We start from the raw sequence: 26923 nt of genomic DNA on the forward strand, positions 1-26923 counted from the left end.
AACTATACTCCAATAAAAGTTAAAATCTGGTACATTGAAAGCCCCTGGAACCATGGCAGGAGCAAACCCAGAGCTCCTCCGTACGGCCTTGTCTGTAACCCAGGTTGCTTGGGAGCCCCATGGGGTTTAGGGAGAGAACAGCTCTGCTGAAGATGCGCTCATAATCAAAAGTTGCAAATGCCGCAAGGAAGTAATCCACCATGAGTCAGCACGCATGGCAAACAGAACAGAACCCTGAGAACTCAGATGGCGGAGGGAGGGGGATATGGGGCTGAGAATAATCTGAAAGACTATAGGTTTGAAATTCCAAAATGTATAAAAGTTTTCAAAGTCATAACTGAAGAGTAGGGCATTAGGACAAAAGGAACAGGCAAAATTTTAAAAGCACCAAATGAATGTCACAATTAAAATAGATTAAAAATGAAAACATAAAGTCAAATATTACCAATGAAGGAATAAATGAACTGGAAAATAGATCTGTGGGAATCCGATAAATGCAAGACAGAACAATGAAGGAATGAAAAACATGAAAACAAAGTTAACAACCTAGAGGATAGAATGAGAATGTCTAGAATGTTTTTAAACAGAATTTAAAAGTAGCTGATTAGGATTTTTTTAAGGAGCCATGTGGCATGTAGGATCTTAGTTTCCTGCCCTCGGATTGAACCCATGTCCTCTGCATTGGGAGCATGGAGTCCCAAACACAGGACCACCAGGGAAGTCCCCATCTAGAGTATTTTAAACAAAATTTTCTGAAGATAAGATTATCATGTTAAGGATTTGCAAAGGACTTGCAAATTAAGGATTTGCAAATTAAAACAATGTGATACACACCTTATTGGAATGGTCAAAATCCAAAAGAAAATCAGTGCTGGTGAGGATGTATTATATGAACAGGAGCCTCATTCATTGCTGGTGGGAGTGGGAAATGGTACAGTCATTTTGAAAGACTGGCAGATTCCAAGAAGGCTAAATATAGTCTTATGATATAATCACTGATAATGCCCTTAGGTATTTACCCAAATGAGTTGAAAACTTATATCCTCATAGAAACTTAAACATGAATGTTTATGTTTCTTTCATAAATGTCCAAGCTTGGAAACAACCAAGATATCCCTCAGTGCATGCATGTGTGCCCAGTCGCTTCAGTCGTGCCCGACTCTTTGCAACCCCATGCACTGTAGCCCACCAGGCTCCTCTGTTCATGAGACTTTCCAGGCAAGAATACTAGAGTGGGTTGCCATTTCCTTCTCCAGGGGACCTTCCTCACCCACGGATTGAACCAGCATCTCCTGGGTCTCCCACATTGCAGGTGGATTCTTTAACCACTGAGCCACCTGGGAAGCCCCATATCCTTCAGTAGTTGAATGGATCAGATCAGATCAGATCAGATCAGTCGCTCAGTCGTGTCTGACTCTTTGCAACCCCATCAATTGTAGCACGCCAGGCCTCCCTGTCCATCACCAACTCCCGGAGTTCACTGAGACTCATGCCCATCGAGTCAGTGATGCCAGTGGATAAACAAACTATATGTCCATGCAGTAGAATATGGCTTAGAGATAAAAAGAAGAGGTCCATAAACCCAGGGAAAGATATGGAGGAACTTTCAATGCATCTTGTTAAGAGAAAGAAGTTTGTCTGAAAAGGCTGCACAGTATATGGTTCCAACTATATGATGTTCTGGAAAAGGTGAAACTGTAGAGACAGAAGATCAGTGGTTCCCAGGGGGTGGGATGAGGGGTGATGGGGGATGAACAGTTGGATCACAGAGGATGTTTAAGGCAGTGAAACTATTCTGCATGATACTGTCTTGATGGATACATGATGTTAAGCGTTGGCAAAACCCAGAGAATTGTACAACACAGAGATTGAACCCTAATATAAACCATGTGAAGTGAAGTGAAGTGAAAGTTACTCGGGAGTGTCCGACCCTTTGTGACCCCATGGAATAGTCCATGGAGTTCTCCAGGCCAGAATACTGGAGTGGGTAGCCGTTCCCATCTCCTGGGGATTGTCCCAACCCAGGGATCGAACCCAGGTCTCCCACATTGCAGGTGGATTCTTTACCAGCTGAGCCAACCAGGGGAGCCCAGGAATACTGAAGTGGGTAGCCTTTCCCTTCTCCAGGGGATCTTCCCAACCCAAGAATCGAACCGGGTCTCTTGAATTGCAGGCGGATTCTTTACCAGCTGCTGAGCTACCAGGGTAGTCAATATAAACTATGGACTTTAGTCCATGATAATGTATTTGGCTCATAAGTTATAAAAATATATCACATCAATGCCAGATGTTAATAGGGGAAACCAAGAGGAATGGGAAGAGGGACTGTATGGGGATTCCACTTTCTGCTCAGTTTTTCTCTAAGTTTAAAACTATTCTAAAAAATAAAGTCTGTTAATTTTTTAAAAGATGGGGAAAGTTAATAGGCAAAGCAATGAAGGGTGAAATGCTTCCAAAATTAAAGTTATGAGTCATCAGACTGAAGAATCACAGAGTCTGGAGCAGAACAAATAAAACATATCCACACCTAGATTCCACACACAGACAGAATGAAATTCTCAAAAGCAATTAGAGAGAAAATATAGATTGCATAGAAAGTAATGATAAATACATGATGAGCTGACCTCTCAACAATTACCATCTAGGTCAGAAGGACACTTAATAACATCTCCAAAAGGTCTAAGAAAAATAAGCGGCACCTTCGGTTTCTGTGTTCAGGCAAGTGTTTCAACAGTGAGAACAAACAAAAAGCAATATATACACATTTCATAAAACTTAAAGAGAGCAGTGTGAAGGCAATAATTATGATTAATCTCTTCAAAGAAAGTCAGACATTTTGAGCATTTCTTTATTTTTCTCTGCAAGTGTTTTTTTTTTTTTTATTGAAGCATAGTTGATTTACAATGTTATATTAAAGTGTACAATGTAATGATTCAATATTTTTATAGATTATACTCCACTTAAAGCTATTACAAAATAATGGCTACATTCCCCTGTGCTGTACAATATATCCTTCTTGTGGACCTATTTTATACATAGTCATTTGTATTTCTTAATCCTATATGTCTATCTTTTATATCTTAGAGATCACATGCATATACAATATTAGTCCTACTCTTCACTTACCATTCTAGGCATCGTTTTTGATTTTCACTGTGTTTGAAGGATAACTTTTAAAGGCCTGAATCATAGTCTAAGCACAATGGTTAGTGAATTGCTAGACAGTTAGTATAATTACTAGACATTTAGACCAGAGAATTTCCTCCTAAATGGCAACTGGATAAAATACACATAAAAGAGAGACAAAATAATGCTTTTTTTTTTTTTCTCCATTGAAAACCCCACCTGCTTTTTCAGTTGCCTGCCAAAGTGGGGAAGTATGTAGTTTGCAAGGGGCCCTTTAGAAGCGATTGGGTTGTTTCTTTGCAAGGAACACTCCGTGCCCTAAGTACCTTGCTTGAGGTGACTTTTGGGAATAATCTTTGATGCTCTAAACAAAGAAATGACTGGTGTATACTTCCTGTACAAACGTGTACCAGGCTCTGTGCTGGGTGCTTCCTGGACAACAACCCTTGCAGGCTACTATTTAGGAGAACTTGCCAGGAGCCAGGCACTACATTTACGAATTTTGCATATGTGAGCTCCTTTGATCTTCCCTAGAACTGCAGGGAGTATGCACTATTATTCCACCCATTTCACGGACAGGATCACTGTGGCTCTGAGGTAACACAGCCAGTCAGTGATGGAGTCATGACAAGAATGCAAGTCTTCCCACGGCCGCCTACTGCCAGCTTATCCCATGTCCTGTTCTAGGCTTGGGTGGGTGTTGGGGGTGGGGATACAGAAAAGCAGGGTGCTGTGTGCTTAGCCACTCAGTCGTGTCTGGCTCTTTGCAACCCCATGGACTGTAGCCCACCAGTCTCCTCCGTACATGGGATTCTCCAGGCAAGAATACTGGAGTGGGTTTTGCCATGCCCTCCTCCAGAGGATCTTCCCAATCCAGGGATTGAACCCAGGTTTCCTGCACTGCAGGTGGATTCTTTACTGTCTGAGCCACCAGGGAAGCCCAAAGCAGGGTGGGAAGAACATTATAATAATGACCAAAAAAAAGAGAGAGAGATTCAGGGACTACGCCAAATTCTCTCTAGACAGGATCTCAGTTCATTCTCCTACAACGATGTTACATAGGTATTGCCATCGTTATCTTCAGCTGACCAGGGAGTGAATGCGGAGCTCAGTCCCTCCCCTTGAGGTTGTGCAGCTGTAAGTCACACGTGTCTGCCGCAAGCGCAGGGGTGTCCGCCCCGTGGCACGGGCCCTGCTCCTCACTGCCTGTGGCTCTTGTCTTCCGTCCAGGGGAGATGGAGGAGCTGGAGACGCTGTGGCTCACGGGGATCTGCCACAACGAGAAGAACGAGGTGATGAGCAGCCAGCTGGACATCGACAACATGGCAGGCGTGTTCTACATGCTGGCGGCCGCCATGGCGCTCAGCCTCATCACCTTCATCTGGGAGCATCTCTTCTACTGGAAGCTGCGCTTCTGCTTCACGGGCGTCTGCTCCGACCGGCCGGGCCTGCTCTTCTCCATCAGCAGGGTCAGTATCCCCGATGGCTTCTTCTCTCTGCAGCAGGCAGGTCCAGAAAAGCACGGGGGCGCCCAGAGTGCTTTGGGACCCCTGGGCAGGGGGTGGGGGGTCTGCACACCCTCCCCTCACTCACCATCCCTTCTCGGATGTGTGGAAAGGACACTGGGTTCTGTGTTCATGAGCCAGATGACCGTGCAAGCCAGAAATGGAAGGTGAATGAATAAGGCAGGCCGGGCCTGAGAAAAATAGCACAAATGGAATGAAAAATAGCAGCTGAGCCTGGGTGTCAAGGAGAGAGAGCAATGGAGACTGTGGTAAAATATGACAGAGTGTGGCAAACCCAAAGGAGATGATGATTCTCTGCTCTTGCTGAGGATGGTCTTAGCGGAAGGCAAGGCCAATTTTCAGTTTTTATAGGAGAAAATGGCCATCTGATTATACAGGAAAACTTTCCATTTTTATTTAAAATTTTTTGGTTGTACTGTGAGCCAGGCAGGATCTTATTTCCCCAACCAGGGATCAAACCCGTGCCCCCTGCAACAGAAGTGGGGATTCTTTACCACTGGATGAACAGGGATGTCCCTCAATTTTTAAATGCTAGTAACTAATTCCATTGAAAACTAGAAAAAAAAACACCAAAACACATGGGCTAAGCATAGCCAGTCAGCGGCCTCCCTGACGAGCACCCGGATATGCTCTAGGATGTTATTAAAATTCCTGTGCAGCATGCTACAACATTTGCATGCCTTCAATGAGATCACATGTGACCAAACAGAATCACGATGCAATGCCATGTGTGTACACAGATAACACACCACAAGAACACGTTTGATGCAACAGAGCCTGAAATGAAACAGAGGCTTGAAGAACCACGAGAAAACGCACACACTTCAAACAGAAAACAAAATACACGTTCAGCCCGACGTAAACAGCAGCGCAGAGTACGCATGCCGTAGTCAGTGCACTCACGTATAAGCCGCAGAAATCTCCTTGCGTGCTGCACAGCATGGCACATGTGTGTGGCCGTACACAGGTACATGGTGAGATGCATTCATCACAATGACGGTCGTGGAAAGTGCTTCTATCTGGGGGACACATTTATTTCCCAGGCACCATGGAAGGACTTTATACTCTTCCTCTCATTTAACCTACAAACCACTTCTATGAGGTCCGTACTGATATGGTCCTAGAGTTGGAGAAACTCACAGTTATAAGGTTAGGAGGAATTACCCAACACCGCTCAGCCTTGCCCGAGCCAGGATCTGACTCTAGGTGGTGTAGTAACAGCCTGGGCCCACAGTCTTACACAAGCAACAGACATCAAATACAAGCAAAATAAGAGATTTGATGCAAATCATACCACACACATATATATGCACACAACTGAACGGCGTTTATCTGTTCAACACAAGCTAGTCGCGTACTTGCATCAGATAAAAGCATATACATGTATCGTTTACTGATCTTCCAGCACAGTATAGGGGGCTTCCCTGGTAGCTCAGATGGTAAAGAACCTGCCTGCCATGTAGGAGACCCAGGTTCAATTCTTGGGTCAGGAAGATCCCCTGGAGAAGGAAATGGCAACCCACTCCAGTATTCTTGCCTGGAGAATGCCATGGACAGAGGAGCCTGGTGGGCTACCTTCCATGGGGTCGCAGAGTTAGACACAACTGACACAAACACTTTCACTTTACACACATACATATTGTTCACTGATCTGCCAACGCAGTATAATATTATCTATCTATCTGATAATCAATGTCATCTGTCTGTCCATCCATCTGTCCATCCATTCATTCATTTATCCATCTGTCTATTTATCTATTTCTCCCATTTACTCGCCTTGGAATTTGTTTTACTCTGAAAGAATTGAACAAATTAAGGTTTGAAACATGGTGAAAAATATGTAGTTAGAAGCATCTAGTTTTAGATGCTAATGTTTACTGGGAAAACAATCATTTAAAGAGGAATTTATGTGTTCTTGGGGTTTGGTGGTTTTAAGAGATCCAGAAGGTACACACAGGCTTAGTCAGGAGGATTTATTTTCTCCATTCAGTGGCAACTAAACTTGAGTTCTATGCAAATACATATTTCCTAATTAGCTTGATGGCATCTAAACACACAGATTGTTTAAAAATAACAATGTGCATGCATGTAGCTAGGTATTAAGCCAACTTTAAGCTAATTCTCTCTGCCAATTACTGAAGGCTTTCCATATCTAAATGATTCTGGGATTGCCATGAGCGAATGCACACAATTGCCTTTACTGGTAAATTCTGCTTGTTTTTGAAAGAGCTCTCCTTCTGTCCGAAATATCATTAAGGAAGCCAAGTGAGGACTGTTATTCTGAGAAATGAACTAAACCCCTCACTCCTCCCGTTCCAAGCCTCTTGAGGGACAGGCATGAAGGAGGAACTCAATGCAGCATTGCTGTGTTGTGTCCTTGACAAGCCAGGACCTGAACTTCCATCTCCCCCTCCCTAGTGGAGAGAGGACCCCATGTCCCACGGGACACAAACCTGAGATGCCTGCCCTTTTGCAATGGCCAAGGGCAGAGGCCAGAACTCAGAGAGTCATTTATTTTACATTAGAACCAAGCTTCTCCCATAGCTGTGACTTTTGTCCATTATGACTTACAAAAAAGGCATCTTCTCTTCTGTGGGATGCTTTTAACTTTTGTTTCCTCTCCAAAACACTGTCCTTTTCATTATATATAAAAAAAAATATTCACTGTCATCAGCAAAGAGAACCGCTATGGTTGTCTCCTGAGATGTGAGGAATGGGACACATGGCAAAGCCAGAGACAAAGGAGGTGGAAAGCATGATATCCTTCCAGAGAGCTCAGAGGAGAGCTTGAGGCAGCTTTTGGCTGGCCTGCAGTGGGGACGACAGAATAGAAGTGATACACCGTCTTAGCCGGGGCTTCCCAGGTGGCTCAGTGGTAAAGAATCCATCTGCCAATGCAGGAGGTGCGGGAGACAGAGGTTCGATCCCTGGGTCGGGAAGATGCTCTGGAGGAGGAAATGGCAAGCCACTGTAGTATTCTTGCCTGGAGAATTCCATGGACAGAGGAGCCTCGTGTGGCTACAGTTCATGGGGTCGCAAAAGAATCAGACACAACTCAGCAAATAACAACAATAGTCTTGGGCTATTCCAGCTGCTCTAACAAATTACCACATGCTGGGTGCCTCATCAACAATAAAAATGTGACACTCACAGTTCTGGAAGCTGGACATCCTAGATCAGGGTGTCAGCATGGTGGGGTGAGGGCCCTCTTCTATGTTGCAGATGTCCCCTTGTGTTGAAGGGGCTCTGTGAGTCTCTTTTATAAGAAGTGCTCCTTCCAAAGGCCCCACCTTGGACCTCATGACCTAAGCACCTACCTACTATTAATACATCACCTTTGGGAGCTGGGATCTCAATACATGAATTGGAAGGCTGGGGGGACACAAATAAGCAGAGGATACCAGAAACTTTAGGCATCAGGCCCAGGTGCCAAGGAACCAAGGAGGACAGTCGTGCTCAGGCCCCACTGAGAATGCTCTGAGTGGTCAGGGTCCTCTGGGAGTTGGAGGATGGACAGAGCCAGTTGTCTGGAACAGCATGTTGAGTCTGCAGTGCTCCCTTCATCTGAACCCATCGTGGGGCCGAGAGGGCATATCACTTACACAAGCCATAAAAGGTAGCTGGAGTCTATGAATACTAGAGAGGAGGAAAGGAAGACCTCTGCAGGGAAGAAAGAAACCCCAGCCCAGGGATTTGCCTTCCAAGGTAGGGTTTGGGCAGCATATGGAATCAGAAAGCCATGATGACTTTCCAGAGCTAATGTGCAGTAGTAAAGGGTAGCACCCATTTCCTACAGCTCTGATCACGGGGCCACTGTGTGAGAGGACAGAGGGGAGGGGTGACAAGCAGGAGGGGCACAACGGGAATGGTAGAGCAGCTCACCCACTCGCATTCACAGAGCCCCGTCCACGTGAGGTGCTCTGCTTGCATTTTCAGATCTTGCCCTGACATCCACCTTAGAGTGTATGATTCCCATTTTACAGATGTGGGACTTGAGGCTCAAAAAGATGTAGTGACATAGCCAAGATTGCAGAGCTAGTAACAGATGACGCTGGGGCTCATCTCCAGTGGGCTTCTGGCCTCTGACTCTTCCCACCCTTCTGTAATACACACTCCCACCTCCCCATCAGCCCATCTGGAAGATGAGTCAACTCAGTTGGAGAACCCCCACCAACCCAACCTGGGGTACAGGCCCCCATCATGTTGACTCCTTCCCGAGGCTTTGCCAGGCAGATCTGCACCTGGGAACTGCCTTAGCTGTGTCATGTGAGCCCTAGGGGAAACCAGGGATGAGAAAAAGCAGTCAGCCACCACCCTCCCAGCTCTTGAAACATTGCTCAGCTCCCCAGCCGCTTCTGAGGGCCTCCTGCAAATACAGAGACAACGAGCTCATCTCGGCAGGCGGGAGCACACCACTCTGATGGGGGAGGTTGGAGGCGAGTTCTCAAAATCTCTAAAAGGGAGACAGAAGCTCATTAAAATAAAATTGCAAAGTTAGAAAAACATGTAAAAGCTAATGTTCTCACAGTGCTAACAACAGGAAGAAAAGGCTCTGATCTTGGCTGATTCAGACATGTAGGAGACACACTGATTTTCACCCAATATAGCAGAGTCCCTCTAGGTTAGCATATGAGACTATTACATCACCGAATTGGTCAGGGAAAGCTTAAGTTAGCATAAAAGATTCAAAAGCCCTGCTCTATGTGAAATATACGTTTGTACATTTTGACATCCAGCAGCCTCAGAAACAAAAAGGAGACGCTGCCTCCTGGCAGGGAAAGAGACCACTCAGGGCCTAGAAAAGGAGACAAGAGGCAAGGCTGCAGGAAGGTGAGAAGGGCCGTCACCTTGTCCTGGGCAGCCTTCATCCTGCAGCCTGGGGTGGAAAGGTTGGAGGAAGAGATGCTCAAACACATAACTGTAGGCTTTGCTGTTTACTCTTGACGCAGTGGACACTGTCTCTAGAAAACAAGAAAGATGCAGGAGGGCAAACAGTGGTGGCTGTCACAGTTACATGAGCATCCCTATGGGTTCTGAGCGTCCCTACCGTGGGGATCAATGGGCCGCTGTCATCAGAGTCCACACTTCTCACACATCCTTCCCACGAGTTTACCCCAGAGTCAGCAGCAGCTTCTGCATCCCTTTCACAACCCCCTTCTTGGGCCAGACCCCTGTCAGTCTCAGGAGAACCAGGTCAAACGCTAAAGCCTGGACCTGATTGTTCCGTTTTAGTTGTTGTTATTCAGTCTCTAAGTCATGTCTGACTCTTTGTGACCACATGGATTCTAGCCCCCCAGACTCTTCTGTCCATGGGATTTCTCAGTCAAGAATACTGGAGTGGGTTGCCATTTCCTACTCCAGGGGATCTTCCCAAACCAGGGATCAAACCTACATCTCCTGCATTGCAGGCAGATTCTTACTACTGCTCCACCTGGGAAGCCCAGTTGTATGAGGATTAGAGGATATTTTTTCCTCAAATTCCATGTATGACTATTGGCAAAAGTGTCAGATAATCTTGATAATCTAAATCAGATAATCAGAGAGAGAGACAAGGGAAGTCTGATGCTCTGCCACTGGTCTCATACACTTAAGAACGTTATCAAGATTCAGGTTGCATTTCACTGTTTCTCCAGGGCGCCTATGTCTCTCCTTTGCAGATAGAGTTCAGGTGTGACACGATTTCATGTCCCCGATGCTGCTAATGGTGTTTTCCATTCCTCCCCACAGGGCATCTACAGCTGCATTCACGGAGTGCACATTGAAGAAAAGAAGAAGTCTCCGGACTTCAACCTGACCGGATCCCAGAGCAACATGTTAAAACTCCTTCGATCTGCCAAAAACATCTCCAACTTGTCCAACATGAACTCCTCAAGGATGGATTCCCCCAAGAGAGCTGCGGACTTCATCCAACGAGGCTCCCTCATCGTGGACATGGTTTCAGATAAGGGCAACCTGGTCTACTCAGACAACCGGTCCTTCCAGGGGAAAGACAGCATCTTCGGGGACAACATGAACGAACTCCAGACCTTCGTGGCCAACAGGCACAAGGACAACCTCAACAATTATGTGTTCCAGGGACAGCATCCTCTGACTCTCAATGAGTCCAACCCCAATACAGTGGAGGTGGCTGTCAGCACGGAGTCCAAAGGGAATTCCAGGCCCCGGCAGCTTTGGAAAAAATCAATGGAGTCGATCCGCCAAGACTCCCTGACCCAGAACCCCATCTCCCAGAGGGACGAGGGGCCCGTGGAGAACAGGACCCACTCCCTGAAGAGTCCTCGGTACCTTCCTGAAGAAGTGGCCCACTCAGACGTCTCCGAAACGTCAAGCCGGGCCACGTGCCACCGGGAGCCCGACAACAATAAGAACCACAAGGCCAAGGACAACTTCAAGAGGTCCATGGCCTCCAAGTACCCCAAGGACTGCAGCGAGGCGGAGCGCTCCTACCTGAAGACCAAAGCGAGCTCGCCCAGGGACAAGATCTACACCATTGATGGCGAGAAAGAGCCCAGTTTCCACCTCGACCCACCCTCGTTTGTGGAAAGTATGGCCCTCCCTGAGAACGTGGACTTCCCTGACACCTACCAGGAGCGCAGCGAGAGCTTCCGCAAGGGGGATTCCACGCTGCCCCTTAACCGGAATGCCCTGCATGAGGAGGACGTGCTCCCCAACAATGAGCCATACAAACTCTACTCCAAGCACTTCAGCCTGAAAGACAAGAGCTCCCCGCACAGCGAGGGCAGCGATCGGTACCGCCAGAACTCCACGCACTGCCGGAGCTGCCTGTCCAACCTGCCCACCTACGCGGGCCACTTCACAGTGCGGTCCCCCTTCAAGTGCGATGCCTGCCTGCGGATGGGGAACCTCTACGACATCGACGAGGACCAGATGCTTCAGGAGACGGGGAACCCCGCCGCCCAGGAGGAGGTCTACCAGCAGGACTGGGCCCCGAACAGCGCCCTCCAACTCCAGAAGAACAAGCTGAGGATCAGCCGGCAGCACTCCTACGATAACATCCTCGACAAACCCAGGGAGGTGGACCCTAGCAGGCCCTCCCGGAGCATCAGCCTCAAGGACCGCGAACGACTCCTGGAGGGAAACCTGTACGGGAGTCTCTTTAGCGTCCCCTCCAGCAAACTCGCGGGGAACAAGGGTTCCCTTTTCCCCCAGGGCCTGGAGGTCGGCAAGCGGAGCAAGTCCCTCTTGCCGGACCACACCTCCGAGAACCCTTTCCTCCACTCCTATGGGGATGACCAACGCTTAGTGATCGGGAGGTGCCCCTCGGACCCTTACAAACACTCGCTGCCGTCCCAGGCTGCGAATGATGGCTATCTCCGCTCGTCCTTGAGGTCGACGGCGTCATACTGTTCCAGGGACAGTAGAGGCCATAGCGACGTGTATATTTCAGAGCATGTTATGCCTTATGCTGCAAATAAGAATAATATGTACTCTGCCCCCAGGGTTTTAAACTCCTGCAGCAATAGACGTGTGTACAAGAAAATGCCTAGTATCGAATCTGATGTTTAAAACCTTCCATTAATGTTTATATTTATAGGGAAACATACCTAATGGCCAATGTCTGGACGGGTAAATGATGGATGCCCCAGTAGTGCCCTGACCAGAGGAAGAGGATTTAGGAAGGTATTTTTCAGTTGGTTCTTTTGCACATGGCTCCAAGCCGTAGTCTTCCACTCAAGGAATCTTGTGAGGTGTGTGCTGAGCACGCCAGAGCCCAGATAGGTGAGTCCTTAACCAAAAACCAATCCACACCAGGGCGAGTCTCCTGGACATGCCCACCAGGTATGTCGCAATAATGACGCATCGGATGCCAGTGGTCATGTGACGATTTCCTATATTCCAAATTCCATTAAGACCAGCCCACCCTGTAATTTCCTCATCAGAAATGCCTCACGGTTTCTCTGATACAGAATAAGCAATATGGTATGCGTGTAAACCTGTCACAAAATAAAACAAGAATGCATCCACACTGGAGCGAGATGGAGTGTGCCAGAGATTAGGAAGTTCGGCTTTCTAAGCAGTTCAGCTTTATTGTTCTGCCTCCCTTGATGGCCCCGGCCCAACCCCACCCAGAACTCCAGGCTCCCCCAGAGGATAGCAAACCCTCGTGTCCGTGGTTCACTCTGCTAGCTTCCTCGTAGTCCATTTCCAAGACACATGGAGTAAAAGGCCCAGGAGGACCCTCAGGCAGAGAACGACAAGAGTCTCTTTGGATGTCCATTTGTGTATTTCACAGACACTCTCTCACCCTTGGCTTCGGTGGTCTTGCTCAGAGCTGCACAGACTCACACGTGTGTCTTCAATACCGTAAGTGTGGATCTTCCATCTATGACGCAGCGGCCCTTGTAGTTGATCCCGAAGACTCCTGTGTACGTAAGTTTGCGTTTCCCCCTCCTCTGGTGATGACTCAGGGTTGTATAGTATCTGTTACTCTCCCCCTCCCTCCAGGAACCTTCACTTGTTCAGTCCCCCGAATCGCCGCAGTGACGTTTAAGTGTGTGTTGCTGTTCCCAGCATGGTGAGTGTGGGGGCACGTGCCAGCGGCCACATGTGTGCTGTGATCTCTAAGAAGTAAAATGCCATCTGTCTTGCTAAAGGCCAGTGTGGCTGTAGGGCGATCTTCCTTAACCCGTTCTGAAATTCGGCCCAACACGTGTCCCCGCTCCAACCTCCTTAAATCAACAGCCTTCAAAACAGGAGAGACACTCATGTATCTACCCTGAGCATCCTCCCAATTGTGGATAATCTTTAGTGGGACGAGTGATTCCTCTCTTCTGAAATAGTCGCTCTGTTGAAGGCCAACTGCCTCACCAGCACCAACAGAACTCGCAAAATTCCTCAAGGTATTTGTCATTTCCGAGCCACTTCCATCATTCCCTTCTCACTTGCCTCAAACCTGTGCAAAAATGATAGGAAATGATACTCATTTTTGTCCACTGTGGGGGCAAGGCTGGGGAATCTTGACACACGAGAAGATCTCAGCACACCACCCTGTGCATTCAGTGTGGCCCTGCAAATGACAAGCAAGTTGTTATATTACGACGCTTCACCAAAACAATTTTCTAGTTTAAAAATTAAACACAATTAAACATGATAAAAACCACAAACAACATTCATTACATATTTTATACAGTTCAAATCTAGTAATTAGCGTGTTTTAAATACATGAATGTCCCTGAGATGTCTGGGGTAAGTAGCCACCTGATTTGCATGGTCCCTGGATCTGTGTTGGTGTCCTGTTACAGAAGCCCTAGGCTAACGCAAACTAGCTGGACCATTCCCTGGTTTCCTCCTGCATTTTGCCCTGGGCTCTTGGAGGAGGGGGCAGAATGACAGCTTGAAAAGTTAACCCGTGTCTTAGAATCCCGCCGTGTTCTGTCTTGTAGGCAGTGATTTCCTGTGAGTGGGCAGGTGCCGGGAATAATTCTCTTAGAGCTTGAGGAGTCATTGAATGGCTCCATCTTTGAGATAGGACACCTGATCTACCATATTCCTATAATGATGAAAAGTGGTGGCTGAGAAGTTCAGGGTCCATGGGAGAGAGGCAGAGGGAGCCAGTGGAAGTCTTTGAGATGGACAGGCAGAAGGGGCTGATAAAGTACCAAAGATGAATACACTTGAATGTTGCATTTTATTGTTTGGATGTTGCAACTTTGCTTCTCCAGCAAGGGAGAAGCCTAGATTAAAGAACTCGGAATAGCCCCCCAATCTCTACTCTCATGCACACCTATGATCGTATCATCTTTTACCATGTTCTGCCTTTGCCCTTCCACTGCTTTTCAGACCTGTACGCCCCCAGCCAGGATCACTTCCATTTCCTCACAAGTGTCATGTCTTGACACAAAATGAATTGAAGTCTTCCCAGAAGATAGCTGTGGTATATCACCAATCTAAAGAGGCTATCTGTCTTTCTCCAGTGTCTCCTCAAAACCAAGGAGCTGCCAAAGGTGGCAGAGATCTCCAGGGAGAGTAAGAATTACACTTGGAATGACCCCATAGATCAAAAAGCCTTCTTCTAATAACAACATCAGTTCTGCTGTTAACCCCATACCTCTCTGGGTATAGAAACTAAATATATGGCTTTGGGAAGAATCGACAGCAATGTAGCCAAAAAAAGAGAAAAAAGTATACCCTTCCTCTAATAGCGAAAGGGTTTTTTAAAAAAGAAATAGCTAGAATTGGATGCTATGTAGTAAACACATCATTTCCTTCCTCCATAGATTCACTGACGCCTAATAGTGATGATCCCAAACATAAGACAACCGACCATTGATTGATGGTCATTTTCCAACTGAAAGATAGTGATGTCAGGCTATTAGAAGGCCAGTCAAGTCTTTCAATTCTTTTGGGAAAGAGTAGCAGGAGTATAACATCCAGAGGTAAATCACACCTTCAGGACAGGAGGTGATAAGAATTACAGGGGATGCCCTGAACTATGGGTCCATTACAGAAGATTCCTCAGACACGTCTCAGCTCTGAGTCCTTAGATTTGTTGATGCCGAGGATCCAGGATCTCTGACCTCAAAGGCGTGCCTGAGTTTCGTCTGACTCAAAGTCGAAGCCGGTGTCCGTCGTGATGCTACATTAACTCTTAATGGTTTTCTCCACTTGAGAAGGACCCAGATAGGTTATAGTGCACATGTGCAACCAACTTAAAATGTTCTGTGTAAAAGGAGAGTCTTCTGGGATGCAGGGTCTACTCTGGGCAACCTTTGGGTTTCTGGAAAATTGTTTCCATTATCCTTACATCTGCAGGTTCCTAGGCCATCCCAGGTTTTAGTGCTCTATACGGTGAGATGTCAGTGGGTCTGCTTTTTTGCCAGTGAGGCTTCCATGAGAGGCGTGGGATTACAATCGTCCTACTCATTACGCTTGTGTCCTTTGCAAATCGCATTGCATTCTTTTAGCCGGCACTGTCTCGTGGACCGTACCTGGTTTTCTCTTCCCTGTTTCGTTAAGGTGCCTGAGAAGCGTTCGTACTTAGGTTTTCCGACAAAAGCATTAACATTCATCCTTTGCAGCAAACTCAGTCAAATCAATTCACACTTATTTTCAGGGGAGAAAAAATAAAATTACACCTTGTTTACAAATGAAATAGTTTCACTTAAATGGGACTCCAGCCAAGGCAGTTAATTAGTCAAAGACTCACGGCAGCCGTGCGTTCAAACATTGTTTATTCTATTTGATATGTCTACCCCTGATGTGTATTTAATATTCTGCATCTTTCTCAGGAAATGACAAATGCCCCGAATTCTTTGCAAATGGAATTGCTAATCAAAAATAAAAGCAAAAGTTGGTGTTAATTAAATGGTGATTAAAAATTTATCTCCTTTAAACCTAAAAAAGTCCAGCCTTAATAATCAGTTGTCATATAATCAATGCCTTGCACTGAAATCCGTTGCGGGGTTTAAGACCTAAATAAATACTAAGTTGAGAAACCTAAATATCTTTCAGAAGAGCTGAATGTATTCGTTAACTTTATGCAAACCCTATACTGTTTCTTCGTGTAGAGCTGTTGTTTATGAATTCTTCAAAGGGGAACATGAATTGCTTCTGAAATGGTGCCTGTTTGCATGAAGCACAGCTAGAACAGACATAATTGGACTTCAAGGGGAAAACCAACAACAAAAAAACTCCCCGAACTTAATAGGTGAAAGCTAAACTCAGTGGTTGGTATTTAATATGAGTTCAAGGCAATTTGCATTCCAAAAGCAGTGTTTATTTTCCCTTGAGACAAAATAAGACCTTTCCAGATGCCCCATCTTCTCTTGGTAAACCGTGTTGGAAGTGTTTAATGAAAGGTTACCTGGAATTTTGACTTGACAAGTTCCCCCAGTATGCAGTTGCCCTTTTGCATTCAACCCCTTTACATTGTTGTATGCTCCTATCTAATTGTATCAGATGAGGTCAGCTTGGCCCTTGATGGAGATCGGAGATGTCCAAATGCACTTATCCTGTGAATATCAATGCTCGGGTACACATGTATATAATATACATGCTTGTTTTCTACAATTTACACGTACGTGTATTATCCAAATAAAGTTGTATATAATGTAAAGTTTATGTTAAAATTTAAATGATGATAAGGATATGAACACATGGAAAACCCATGCTGGTTATTGATGGGATGATACTTCTGTGAAGAGGGCACTATTTTTTTTTAATAATCTCAGTTCTAGGGAGGATAATAGAACCCAAGTGGCATTTGTGTGTTGGAGTTCTTGGCCCCTTACATAAAAAATATCGGGTTAGGGGTACGGGATGCAGTCTGCTCACTGTTACTCTAGAAGACAGTGCTGATACGGACACGCACCTGATTTCTGCAAACCCGCTGAAGGGCGCGTTTCCTGTTTAAACGCCTTCTCTTCTTTGCCCACCCACACTCTTTCTGTGCCCTTAAATACTCAGTATAGTATCAGTTAACAGTGTCTGCCCACAAGAGTTCTAAAAAAACAGAACTTATAGAACTGCACCAAGACTTGGGGCAAGGAGAAAGGAGATGGGAAAATTAAGAGAAAATGCAGTTGCAAAGGGGCAGTAGTCATCTGTTTAAGACTGTCAGGTTGACAATGTCAGAGTCAGGTCTAGAACCCAAGACTTCCTGGTCCAAGTCCTAGCTTGGTTCCCCTTTCCAGGCTATCTCATCCCTAGGTTTCTCTCAAGAGTGTTCCCCTGAACACCTCTAGGATCAGTGCTGGAAAACCTCACAGAACTGACCTGGCTGTCTTTGCCTCTTGCCTTATACAGACCCATGCACCCTTCTTTGAATTTGGTTTTCCTTTAAGCTCCCCCAAAACCCCTTGCCTCAGAGTGCTGGAGAAGAGAAACCTCTTTCCAGGGACTTATTCCCTGGGAAGAGTGGATAACAGGATATAGTTTAAAATCTCAAACCAAAGATGAAAACTGGCAGTAACCGTTGAGGTTATATTGTTACATTTCTCGTTAGCCAAGGATGAACAAAGGACCTTGATTAGCTGATGGAAGCTGACTAAGTATCCATTCTCCTTTTAGGGCCAATTTGGGATGGAGGAGAGGCAAAGGGAATAGAAAGTACAGTCTCGTCCCATAAGCACCTTCTAGAACTTCAGTGCCGAAGGACAAAAGACAAGCGAGAACACAGACCAAATGAAAAAACTGGAAATGATGGTTTTCATCAGGAGATAAAAATGTATGTGATTCCATGATAAAAAAAAAAAAAAAAAAAAAAAAACAGGTAATCCCTTCCCTAGACTTACTTCCTAGTAACTTTAGAGAATATAGTTGTTCCTGGAGATACCCGTCCATGACGGCACTCGGGACACCTAGGAGCATTGATCAGGTGACCAGACTCGCCCTTCTCTGATTTTGCACAGGCAGGCTTGGATCTGGGTCCTCTCAGTTCTCCAGTCCTTGCCGCATCATGCCTCCTTCCACCTCTGCTTTATGACATGTGCTTTAAGAAAAGGTTGGGGGGAAAAAAATCCTCAAAGGATTGGGAAATAGACCATGATGTAAAAAAGCTTTTGTGTTTGGTTTGGTTTTTGACTTGTGAAGAGTACTTTGGATAGTTCAGGGTAAAAAATGTATCAGGGAGGAAAGTAGAGAGAATTCCTGTGGAGTCCCAAGTGCCTCTGTGTTGTGGTTAGCCAAAAAGAATGCGTCAGGTGCCTGGAAAGAAAAGGGGACGATGAGACAGCAAAAGGATTTAAGGTGTATTTCAGAAAGATGGTGGGGTGGAGAAGGGGCTTATTTTTTTCTCTGTCCATCCTGTTCTTGTGCATTTCTGAAACACTGGGGTCTCCGTTCATCCCAAGAACGTGCCTTGGTTCAGCACCTGAATTTGGAAATATCAAAATGTATCTACATTGCATGTAGACTGTATTCTGGGTACGTCCTAGAATGCGATCCTCAAAATAGCCTGGGGATCTAAGTAGGATTGCTCTCCTTTTACAGATAAGAAAACTGATTCAGGTTGGTTTCAGCCTCATTCAGCCACAAGAATCTGCTAATAAATGTGTATTGTTAGGCATAGTCTTGAAGTGCCTGATCTCCTCCGGGGGAGGGGGTCAGAATAGAAGTCTGGAAAAGAGATGTGTTGTTTTGAGGTCCCCGGGGCTCTGTCTTGAGTTTCCGCCTCTGTGGTGAGGAAGGTGATGAGTGTCTGTTTTGGGGTGTGTTGAGAACTCCCAGGATCCCACCTCTGTTCATTGGCCCCTCCTGAGACTTGAACGCTATCTGTGTCTCTCCCCTGTATGCTTGCACTCAGCACTTACTTTTTTGGTTCCTGGGGAGTTATTTTCTCTACTTAGCATGTGCCTAATATTAAATATCCCCTTCCTAATATCTCTTCTTTTTCTTAGTAGACATCAGGGATAATTCCATTAACATATGCAAATAATATGCTCTCACATGTGTGCGGGCACACATGCCCACACACACACACACACACACACACACACACTGCCTTGTGGCCCCATTAAAGCCTTCCTACGCATGCCAGCCCATTTTCAGAAAGAGGATACTGCTTGCAAGTGACTGTCCCTTCTGTTGATTGTCTTTGCCAAGCAGACAGAACAGAGTTTGCAGGTGTGACAGGGAATAAGAAATAGAGTTTGTGCATAAATGACCAGGAGCTTTGGTAATCAGTATGGCTGAGGGCCAGCTATTAAGAATTTTTCCCCCTGGTCACTGACTTTAAGATAACTGTTGAACCACTGCAATGCTTGTTTGGTTTGTCTCATTAAAGAATGTTGCACCAGAATATTCCCAGCAGGCTTTCTAGGAGTCTGAAAAGATGTAGGGCATAATGCATTGTGTAGGCAATGACCCATGAAGCCTTTCTTGAACCCCCTCTCCCATGTTCTAAGCCATACCCCTCTCTCCTGGCATTTATATTTACTGCGAGGTGGGGCACAGTAGAACCATTTTATAGAAAAGCAAACTGAGTGAGGTTTGATGGAATGTCTATCTGGGGGATTCTGTGATTCAGTCCCTCTAGAGGGTCAATTAACCGAAGGTTAAATGACCTTAACCTTAAGGTTGTCCTAGTCCCTGAGAAATTCTCTAGCCCTTTACATATTTCAAGCTGGCAGTAAAAAGTCTCTGAAGACAGAAAGGTTATTGTTACTTAATAGTTATTTGAGATCCTGTTGTTGCGTCTACAAATGCATGACAACATTCTCCCAGGGATGCTGAGCTTTGCATAAACTAGAACACTTCAAAGAACAATGTGGCCAGTGGTATCTCTTCACTGGGGCTGTATTTCAAAGCACACAACTCTCTAGGGAGCAGGAACCAAATTGTTGAAAATGGAGTCATTTCTCAGAGTAACTTCCTCAATAAGGTGTCAGCAGTATGTAGAAACAAGACAAAACCAAGATCATCACTCATAAATCCCTCTTATATACCACATTCGTGAAACAATGAGTTTGCATCCTGGCAATTCTGAGAACATCCCTCATTAGCCATAGCCCTAGGTCATAACCTCCTCCAGTTAATTCTCTCTCACACCTTTGGGAAGGATTTAAGTTGAGCCTTCAAAAGGATATTAATATAACACGTAGCCAATACCACAGCTGCCTTTTAAATTAATAAGGTTAATTGTTCTCCAGCAAACATAAGTTTGTCTTTGGCATTTTAAATGCTTCTCATTGATCTGACATTTTGCTGTTTCAAGCTTTTAAAAGGGCTCAAATCAAAGATATTGATAGCTAAGCAAATAGTGAAGGTCCAGAAATATAAAAAACATTGTTGGCTTTTCCATGAAGAACAGTCATAAGCTTTTGAATTCGATTGAGGTTTCTACATTAGCCATCTAAGGTTTATTGAATTATGTCTGTTCTCAGTTAAGCTAATTCAAATAAATGAACTGTATTGACTTTTTAAACCTATTTTGTTTTTTTAGAAAATCTTTAGTTTATTAGGTCTGTAGACACAGTTCTGGGGCCATGACCATTAAGTAAATGTTCCTGGGCAGAAATTTATTAATAAGATTCAGATGACTATTTAGGGTCATATTCAGTTGATCATCTTTGAAAATCTTGATGGATTTGGGAAGATGAATATAGAACTCCTGATATTTATGTTTCTTAAATTTTTTCCCTGGGAAAGAATGTCAATTGTTTATTTTTTTCAAATAAGAAATAAGGTTAGAATAATATTTTCATAGAAAATTCAGTAAACTACTCAAAAAACTAATTACATGGCTAGATATGGCTCAGATGCCTTCCAAGCCTGAGGGTCCCCAAAGATTTCTTTTATCAGTTGTTTTTAACTCTGAATCTTAATCTTATTCATTCCCTTGCTAAAACAAGTTTAAAAGCATACACTTTCCAAATTATTTAGTCGGGATAAGTCAATGTAGTTTATCACAATAGAATGTCTGTGTGTATGTTTATGTATAGTCTGTATATTTCAAGCTAGATATTCAGAAAGAATTAGGTGAGTTAATCGGTGGCTTGAATAAGATCATAAACATCATAAATAATGGCCTTCTCAGACAGAAAAAGAGGGTAAACTATCTTTCACTTGTGTTTTAAGACTCACTTAATAATACACAAGCTGGTCATTACCCACAAGAAAGAAATTTAATTAAGTGGCTTGAAAGGTCTGTGTCCGAGTTCACTTTTAACGCAACATGGAGAGGATCACATGTCTGTATGCAGAGGGTTTCCATTCACAGCTGCATTCAAACACAGTTGAAAACCCACATCAGAACTGGCTCGATCTCTGGTTTGGTGGAGCCCAAAGCAAGCTGTGTTCTCTACTCACTGGTCTTCATTCAGGAATAAGATGTTCACTTACCAACCGCAACCGTTTATATCTGTCATGTTTTAATCCACTGCATGAGGAAGTGCTAATAACTGTATTAAATATTTCCAAGCATAGCTACAAAATTACACGTTTGCTTAACACCTTTCTATGATAGAGGAAGTATATCCTATGGTGTCTCCTTGTAGTATGTCTTTTATTTTTGTTCAACGTGTTATCAACTGTTTTAAGGAATGGGGTTTGAAATGTGTGTGCAAACTGGTATGTACATAACTCCCGAGGCAACAAAAGTGCCCAGTCATATGGTGTAAAAATGTAAATACAGGAAAATTTCATTTTTCTAATAAAGATAATTTCTGCCAATTGATATGAAAATGAGAAACGGAGTTGTGGTCTTTGTTCTTGTTACTGCTGCGGTTGTGGGCATTGGGAACGTTTCATATGGGCTTCGTATTTGTAGAAAAGGGGAATCGTTTGACTTGCCCCTCTGTGCATTGGAGGAGTGGTGAGGGGAGCGTAGAACTGGGAAGAACCCAAGACTTGGCTTCAGGATTTTAGCAGCGAGCTTTAGCAGCGAGATCCACTGTCCTTCACCTGGATCTCATCTTCCTGTGCAGTTTCCACACTCACAGTCTTGACTCTGATCACACTGAACGTCACCAAGGCCTGTGACTTATGATTCTGGGGGAAGAAAAACAAACAAACAAACCATGGTTAAAGCCCTCCTTTTCTTTTCGTATCCCAGGCAACAGCTGACCACAAAGAACTACCCTTCTCCATACGCCTTCGATATGACTCACGGATGCCTGCTTGTTTCTCCACTCCAAGGCCAAACACAGACCCTTCAAGTTCCCAGTCTTTTCCTCATAAATGATCAGCTGCCTTCTTGTTCCCAATGATCAATAGAAACAAAACTGTTTTTTGACCTGCCAGAGCCAGCTCCCCGCCTCCTCCTGGGAATGGACTGGCCTCAGATTCTCAGGTGTACTTCTGTCCAGTCCCCCCTCTCTCCCTCATCTCATGCCCCCACATCCTGTTCTTTCCAGTTCTGTTTACCACCGCCTACAAAAGAAACACTGCTTTTCCCTAACACGTGAGACACTTGCAGATCTTATAGTCACAGCATTCTCCCCATTCCAATAGTCGTCCCCCTATTGCAAGAGTTCCTTTCTTTTCCTTGAAATAATTCTTCTCAATCAAGTCTCTCCTGACTAAACCTAGATTTAATTTTCATTTGACAACTCCCAGCTCTAGATCAAATGACATTTCTAAAACCAAAAGCTGACTGTGTTCACTTCACTGCTCCTGTACTTCAAATCTTCAGCTTGAAACAAAGAATCCACAGGTAAAGCCCGAATTCCACAGCCCAGCACAGAATCTTCCCAGTCCCCACCAAACCCCTTCCCACCACGTGCCTTAGGCTATATCTGCAACTAATGTCTTTTCTGCGCCTCTCCAAAGCCACCATGAGCTCTGGGGGTTCCATGCCTTCGCTCATGCTCTTCTTTCCTCCTGAGATGCTGGTCTCCTGCTCATCTCCTTGTCAACTCTTAATCCTCCTTCAAGTTGTATCTTCAACAGAAGCCTTTCCTTAGTCTTCCCAAGCTCCCCCCAGCAGCAGAATGAACAGTTGATTTCTCCATGATTCAGCCCCTTGTACACACATCTATCAAATGATTTAGCAGGCTTTGCTAAACTTTTTGGAAAAGACCCTGTTGCTGAGAAAGACTGAAGGGAGGGGAAGAAGGGGATGATAGAGGTTGACATGGTTGGATGGCATCACCAACTCGATGGACATGAGTTTGAGCAAACTGTGGAAGTTGGTGAAGGACAAGGAAGCCTGATGTGCTGCAGTCCATGGGGTCACGAAGAGTCGGACATGACTTGGTGACTGAACAACAACAACTAAAATTTGGGGGCTTCTTGGGTGGCACTAGTGGTAAAGAATCCACCTGCCAGTGCAGGAGATGCAAGAGACACGCATTCAATCCCTAAGTCGGAAAGATTCCCTGGAGAAGGCATGGTAACCCACTCCAGTATTCTTGCCTGGAGAATCCTATGGACAGAGGAGCCTGGTGGGCTACAGTTCATGGGGTCGCAAGGAGTGAGACACAACTGAGCGCACACACAAACACACTGAACTTTTTAAAGTGTGCTATCTCTCCAGTGTTCTTGCCTGGAGAATCCCAGGGACGGGGGAGCCTCGTGGGCTGCCGTCTATGGGGTCACACAGAATTGGACACAACTGAAGCGACTTAGCAGCAGCAGCAGCAGCAGCATCTCTCCTTAGAATGTACGATTTTCCAGGGCTTTTCAGTTCTAGATGAAAATATGTAGTTTTTCATCTTTGAATCCTAGCACCCAGCCCAGCGTCTGACATAGAGTGGGCCTGTTCAGATGGGTAGGAGAAGAGCTAATTGGAAGAGTGGGTGGCTGATGGTTGGGTGAGTGGCTGGATGGGCATATAGATGGAGTGCCTTGGAACCTGTTCTTGGTTTACTGTGCTCTCTACCTTACCTACTTTGACTATAAATACCACTGATTAGTCCCACATCTTTGTATTTGTGTGGCCTCCCCTATAAATTCTAGACTTATATATCCATATCTGTATTGTGTAACTCCACCTAGAGATCTTAAACATATCCAAATGCCAAAATATCTGAAAAAGCATATTGGACCATCCCCACTCCCCACATAGAATTCTTGTTCCCCATCTCAGAAAACAGCTCTGCTACTGACTTGACGTCTCAATCTAAATACTTCCTGGTCATCCTTCACTCTTCCTCCTGACCCCCCACCCCCCACCCCTTACTCCATCCACCAGCTCTGTCTGTGTGACTTTTAAAATGCACTCAGGATCCATCTGCTTCTCATCACTTCTACCATGTCACCCTCCCATTTATGCAAATGCAACTGCTTTTTAACCTGTGTACCTGCTTCCTCTCTTGCCTCCTTGCCTCCATTCTCCAGACAGAAGACACGAATTACATCACATCCCTCACTGGGTCTCAAGTCTTTAGTACCTTCTCATCGCAGTCAGAATAAAATCAAAATTCTTCCCCATTCTAACTCCATGTCCCAAACTCTTTTTTTGAAAATTATGCATTTGTCATTTTTAATTATTTTGGGCTGCACTGGGTCTTCGTTGTCGGCACATGGGCGTTCTCTAGTTGAGGCAAGCGGGAGCTCCTCCCTGGTCGTGGTGTGCAGGCTTCTCGTTGCGGTGGCTCTTTTTGTTGGGGGACGCAGGCCCTGGTGTGCAGGAGTCAGTAGTTGTGCTTCCTGGGCTCCAGAACACAGGCTCAGTAGTTGGCCTTAGTTACTCCATGTCATGTGGGATCTTCTCAGACCAGGGATCAAACCTGTGTCCCTTTCATTGGCAGGCAGATTCTGAACCACTGGACCACCAGAGAAGCCCCCAAACTCTTACACTGTAGTACACACTCCAAGAAAAAAAAAAAAGACAAATGTTTCCCTTTGCTTTTGCCTTATTCCCTGTTTTTGGAGTCTAGGGACTCCAAAGCCTTTTCTCTTTTTTTTGGATCAGCCAACGATGGGCCATTTCCAACACATTTTCCATTTCCAACACATTTTCCATCTCCAACACATTTTCCATTAACTGAAGTGGCACTAAATACCCTCGCTGCTATGAAACTAATCAGCAATTTGTGAGATGCCTTTACATCCATGTAGCCCCATTTGGGGTCATAATTATTTCCTAATTAGGAGGCAATTTATACTTGGGACTTGGGACATTTGCTTTTTCCAGTGATGTGGCTATCCAGAATGGTTCAGTTCTTTTTTTTTTTTCCTCCCCCAAGATTCTGCTGGCTAAAGCCAGATGACCAGACAGCCAAGCAAACTTAATTAACAGACAGTTCTGTTCCTGTGGGAGGGAAAAATCTCTCACTTTCCAGTCAAATGTGCTATCATTCTGAGAACAAAACCAAATATATTTCTTTTGGAAGACCTTGTAATCTTCTGCTAGGAATGGAGTGGGGGGAGAGGAGGAAATCAGTTATCTTTTTTCCCAAGAGTTTTGATGCAGTTTATTAAAGTTCTTTCAACTAACCCATCTGTGTAAAAATCTCTTTTTAAATCTTTAAAACACTCCATTGTAGCAGGGATTATAATACCCATTTTACATATTCGGAAACCAAGGTTCAGAGAGTTGAAGTGACTTCCCAAAGACTATACAACCAGGTCATTGTGAAGCTGGGGCCAGAGGTGAGCACATGTCAACTGAACCTTACATCCTGTGATATTTTCATATCTATTTAGTGTTCACCATTACTTAGATTCCAGTAATCACAAAGTCCTGTGAGACAGGAACCACCTGTGTGTCCCTGATGACTTACGTATTGTAAATGGCCAGTAAATGTTTTTAAATAAACAAGAAGCAGAAAGAAGAACCAGGAAGTCTCAGTTCTTGGCCACATGTTTGCTGTGTGATTTTGTCTTTTCACTTCACGTCTCTGATTCTTCAGCAGAAGGCAATGGCACCCCACTCCAGTACTCTTGCCTGGAAAATCCCATGGACAGAGGAGCCTGGTCGGCTGCAGTCCATGGGGTTGCTAAGAGTCGGACATGACTGAGCAACTTCCCTTTCACTTTTCACTTTCATGCATTGGAGAAGGAAATGGCAACCCACTCTGGTGTTCTTGCCTGGAGAATCCCAGGGACGGGGGAGCCTGGTGGGCTGCTGTCTATGGGGTCGCACAGAGTCGGACACGACTGAAGCAACTTAGCAGCAGCAGCAGCTCTGATTCTCCTCATAGTCTTCTCGTGCATATCTGTGAAATGAGGATTTTCAGCTCCAACTTTGCCCTCTTCCTAGGCATGTGCAGAGGCATTGTCAACTCTAGCATACAAAAGATAACCCCTTCAGTACTTTCTTTAGTTCCAAAACTTTGGAGTTGTGTTCCAGGTATCTCCAAAGAAAAACAACTTCCAGTGACCACATGACTTCTTTTCTGGGGATCAAGTGTATCTTTCCCTGGAGGTGAGAATGGTCCAAGAATTAGAGGTCATAGATTAGGACTTTCCACTAAGGAAGCAGAAAAGTGGTCACTGGCTTTGTTGCTGAGCTCTCCGCGGTACTGAAATCTCCAAAGATTTATGTGCCAAGTCTTCACTACTCTCCTTAGACAACAGAAAGACAAGAGGTTCACATTTTTGTTTCTGGAAACTTCAAGATGCTAAAATTTCCAAGTTTGTGTATGCAAAGCCTGGTGCACTATGGTTTAGCAAAAACTTACATTCAGCTTGCACGCTGGCAGGAGCCAGGAGGAGACTGTGCTATGACTTTCTGTTTGAAAGTCTTTTATTTCCCTTGAAGAAGTGTCCAGCTCTCTCCTGCTTCCCACCACCTGCTGACATGCCAGGGTGTTTTGGAAGTTTTATCTTTCTTTCTCTTGCCTTTCTCTCACTTTGTCTTTGTTCCTGCCTGAGGAAGAAACAGCAGCCTTGTTCTTCTTAACTCAGCGGTACTGCAGGCAGCCCTG

At 45.0% G+C, this 26923-nt stretch overlaps 1 protein-coding gene across 2 annotated transcripts in view; it reads left to right on the forward strand.

The window, feature by feature from the left end:
• GRIN2A (glutamate ionotropic receptor NMDA type subunit 2A) overlaps nucleotides 1–21801 on the forward strand; it is a 452790-nt gene extending 430989 nt beyond the window's left edge. The window contains exons 13-15 of one of the 2 annotated variants that reach the window (XR_003508663.1): nucleotides 4357–4595; nucleotides 10380–13039; nucleotides 17682–21801. Coding sequence is in view for 1 of the 2 variants with exons in the window: in XM_027527304.1 (XP_027383105.1) it covers nucleotides 4357–4595; nucleotides 10380–12179 (2039 nt within the window). In the remaining variant the exon portion in view is untranslated. Of the gene's footprint in view, nucleotides 1–4356; nucleotides 4596–10379 lie in introns of both variants that reach the window. The other variant, XM_027527304.1, reaches the window with a different exon arrangement.
• The last annotated feature ends 5122 nt before the right edge of the window (nucleotides 21802–26923 follow it).

Source organism: Bos indicus x Bos taurus, chromosome 25, assembly GCF_003369695.1.
Source record: "Bos indicus x Bos taurus breed Angus x Brahman F1 hybrid chromosome 25, Bos_hybrid_MaternalHap_v2.0, whole genome shotgun sequence".
NCBI classification, from domain to species: domain Eukaryota; kingdom Metazoa; phylum Chordata; class Mammalia; order Artiodactyla; family Bovidae; genus Bos; species Bos indicus x Bos taurus.